General features: G+C 47.7%; 1 protein-coding gene across 1 annotated transcript; it reads right to left on the bottom strand.

Moving 5' to 3' along the window:
• Positions 1-245: 245 nt before the first annotated feature.
• On the bottom strand, positions 246-1,162 carry LOC123425539. The gene has a single exon (XM_045109231.1). The coding sequence runs from the start codon at positions 1,089-1,091 to the stop codon at positions 483-485; it is 609 nt and encodes a 202-aa protein (XP_044965166.1). The 5' UTR covers positions 1,092-1,162; the 3' UTR covers positions 246-482.
• Between the last annotated feature and the right edge of the window lie 637 nt (positions 1,163-1,799).

The following is a 1,799-nucleotide window of genomic DNA, read 5'->3' as shown; positions in this document are numbered from 1 at the left end:
TGATGATGTTCGTCTCCTCTTGAACAACGCACAAGTGGAGACCGCTGATGGAGGAAACAAGAAATCATGTCTAAAGCCAATAGGCAGAATTAGCAACAAGGTACAGCTACACTTGACTGTGGTGGCTGTTTATAACCATAATAATGCAAGGAGTGGTATGGGTGGCATTATCTCTTATCCTGGGCTGGTCAAAATTGTGAATTACAACTACCTCTATGCTAAGCTAGCCCACACAAAGCAAAGAATTCAGTCATTAGTTTGGTATTACTTGCTAAAAGGAGTCAATCAAGGTATTAAGCAGTACTAAGTACTAACACAAAGACTTCCACACACAAAGAGCACCAAGAACACAAGCATAGACACACTGATACAAGTACACAGGCATCTCAGCTGCAATCTTACTACACTCTAATCAGTCATCACACAGACGCATTAGAAAATGCAAACGAAGCATTAAGTGGAGTTACTGGATCCGGCTACAGCTAGCGGGTGAAGGCGTAGAAGACGATGCCAATGTAGATCAGCATGGCGGTCGGCACGAGCGTGACGAGCGGGATGACGGCGCCCCATGCCGCGGAGCCGCCGGCGCCGCATCCGAGCCGGCCGAGCTTCACCTGCACCACGTTGACGAGGGCCATCGTCAGGAACCCGCACCCGCACACGGAGCCCACCGCGGACGCCAAGATCCCGACCCGGAGCGCTGCCCGGTTGATCTTCACCGTCCAGCTGACGGCGGCTCCGGCGGCGGCGGAGGAGGCACGGCGGTAGTGGGGGAAGGTGCGGACGATCTGCTTGAGGCAGAGCGCGACGAGGCTGGAGAAGAGGAAACAGGCGAAGGCGAGGACGTGAAAGGAGACAAGGTCAGACTCGATGCGGTCCCCTGCGGCGCAGGCGCCCAGGTGGTCGGCGCCGTCGGCGAGGCCGGGCCCGTCGGAGGAGGGGCGCCACGCCAAGCCGAGGAACGCGGCGAGGGTGAAGAGAGAGTTCACGTTCACGATGCCGTCCAGAGCCGTGACCTGGATGCTCGTTCCGGCACCGCTGCGGCTGCGGCTGCCGCTGCCGCTGCCGGTGGCAGCATCGCCGTGCTCCATGGCTTGGTACTTGTTTCGGAGGTGGAGGAGGATGCGGTGGGTGGGTTTGGTTTGGGGATCGGGCAGGGGCTGTCTGCTGGTCGCTGTAACCGTGCCAACATATGCGCCACGTTACCTCGGCCAAAATGGAATATCCTATTTCACGCTCATTGCGTCAAAGTTTTGGGCAAACGCGAGGCGAGCCATTTAAATGGATTTACCCGTTAGAGCGTTTCATTAATTCCGGTTTTAAGAATCTTGTAGAGTTTTCAGCCAGTTTTTTCTGATTCTGTGAACCTTTTAGAAGCTTCCTCGAACGGTATTTTGGTTTCCATTTGGTTTTCCTTTATTCTTTTTGTTTATTTTTCTTCTTTCTTTTTTCTTTTCTCTCCTGTTTTGTATTGTTTTTCTTTTTTATATATTTTATTCTTGACGAGTTTTTTAACAGATGTTCACAGTTTAAAAAAAAAATCAATTTTTGTAAAATTGTTTACAATGTGAAAAATGTTCATGGTTCTAAAATTTGCTCACAATTCAAAAAACGTTTATGGTTTCAAAATTTGTTTACAATTCAAAAAATGTTCTTAATTTTATAAAATTGTTCATGTTTCAAAATTTGTTAACAATTCGAAAAATGTTTGCATTTTAAAAATTGTTCACAATTTTATAATTTTGTTCATGGATTTTAAATTTGTTCCTGTTTCAAAATTTATTCACAATTCGAAATTT

This window comes from Hordeum vulgare, chromosome 2H (assembly GCF_904849725.1).
Source record: "Hordeum vulgare subsp. vulgare chromosome 2H, MorexV3_pseudomolecules_assembly, whole genome shotgun sequence".
Classification (NCBI taxonomy): domain Eukaryota; kingdom Viridiplantae; phylum Streptophyta; class Magnoliopsida; order Poales; family Poaceae; genus Hordeum; species Hordeum vulgare.
The sequence above is the reverse complement of the archived record's forward strand: the minus strand, read 5'-3'. Positions and strand labels throughout refer to the sequence as shown.

What these genes read in the sequence shown, in the direction of transcription:
- LOC123425539 (XM_045109231.1), bottom strand. Translation starts at nt 1,091, where the DNA reads ATGGAGCACGGCGATGCTGCCACCGGCAGCGGCAGCGGCAGCCGCAGC.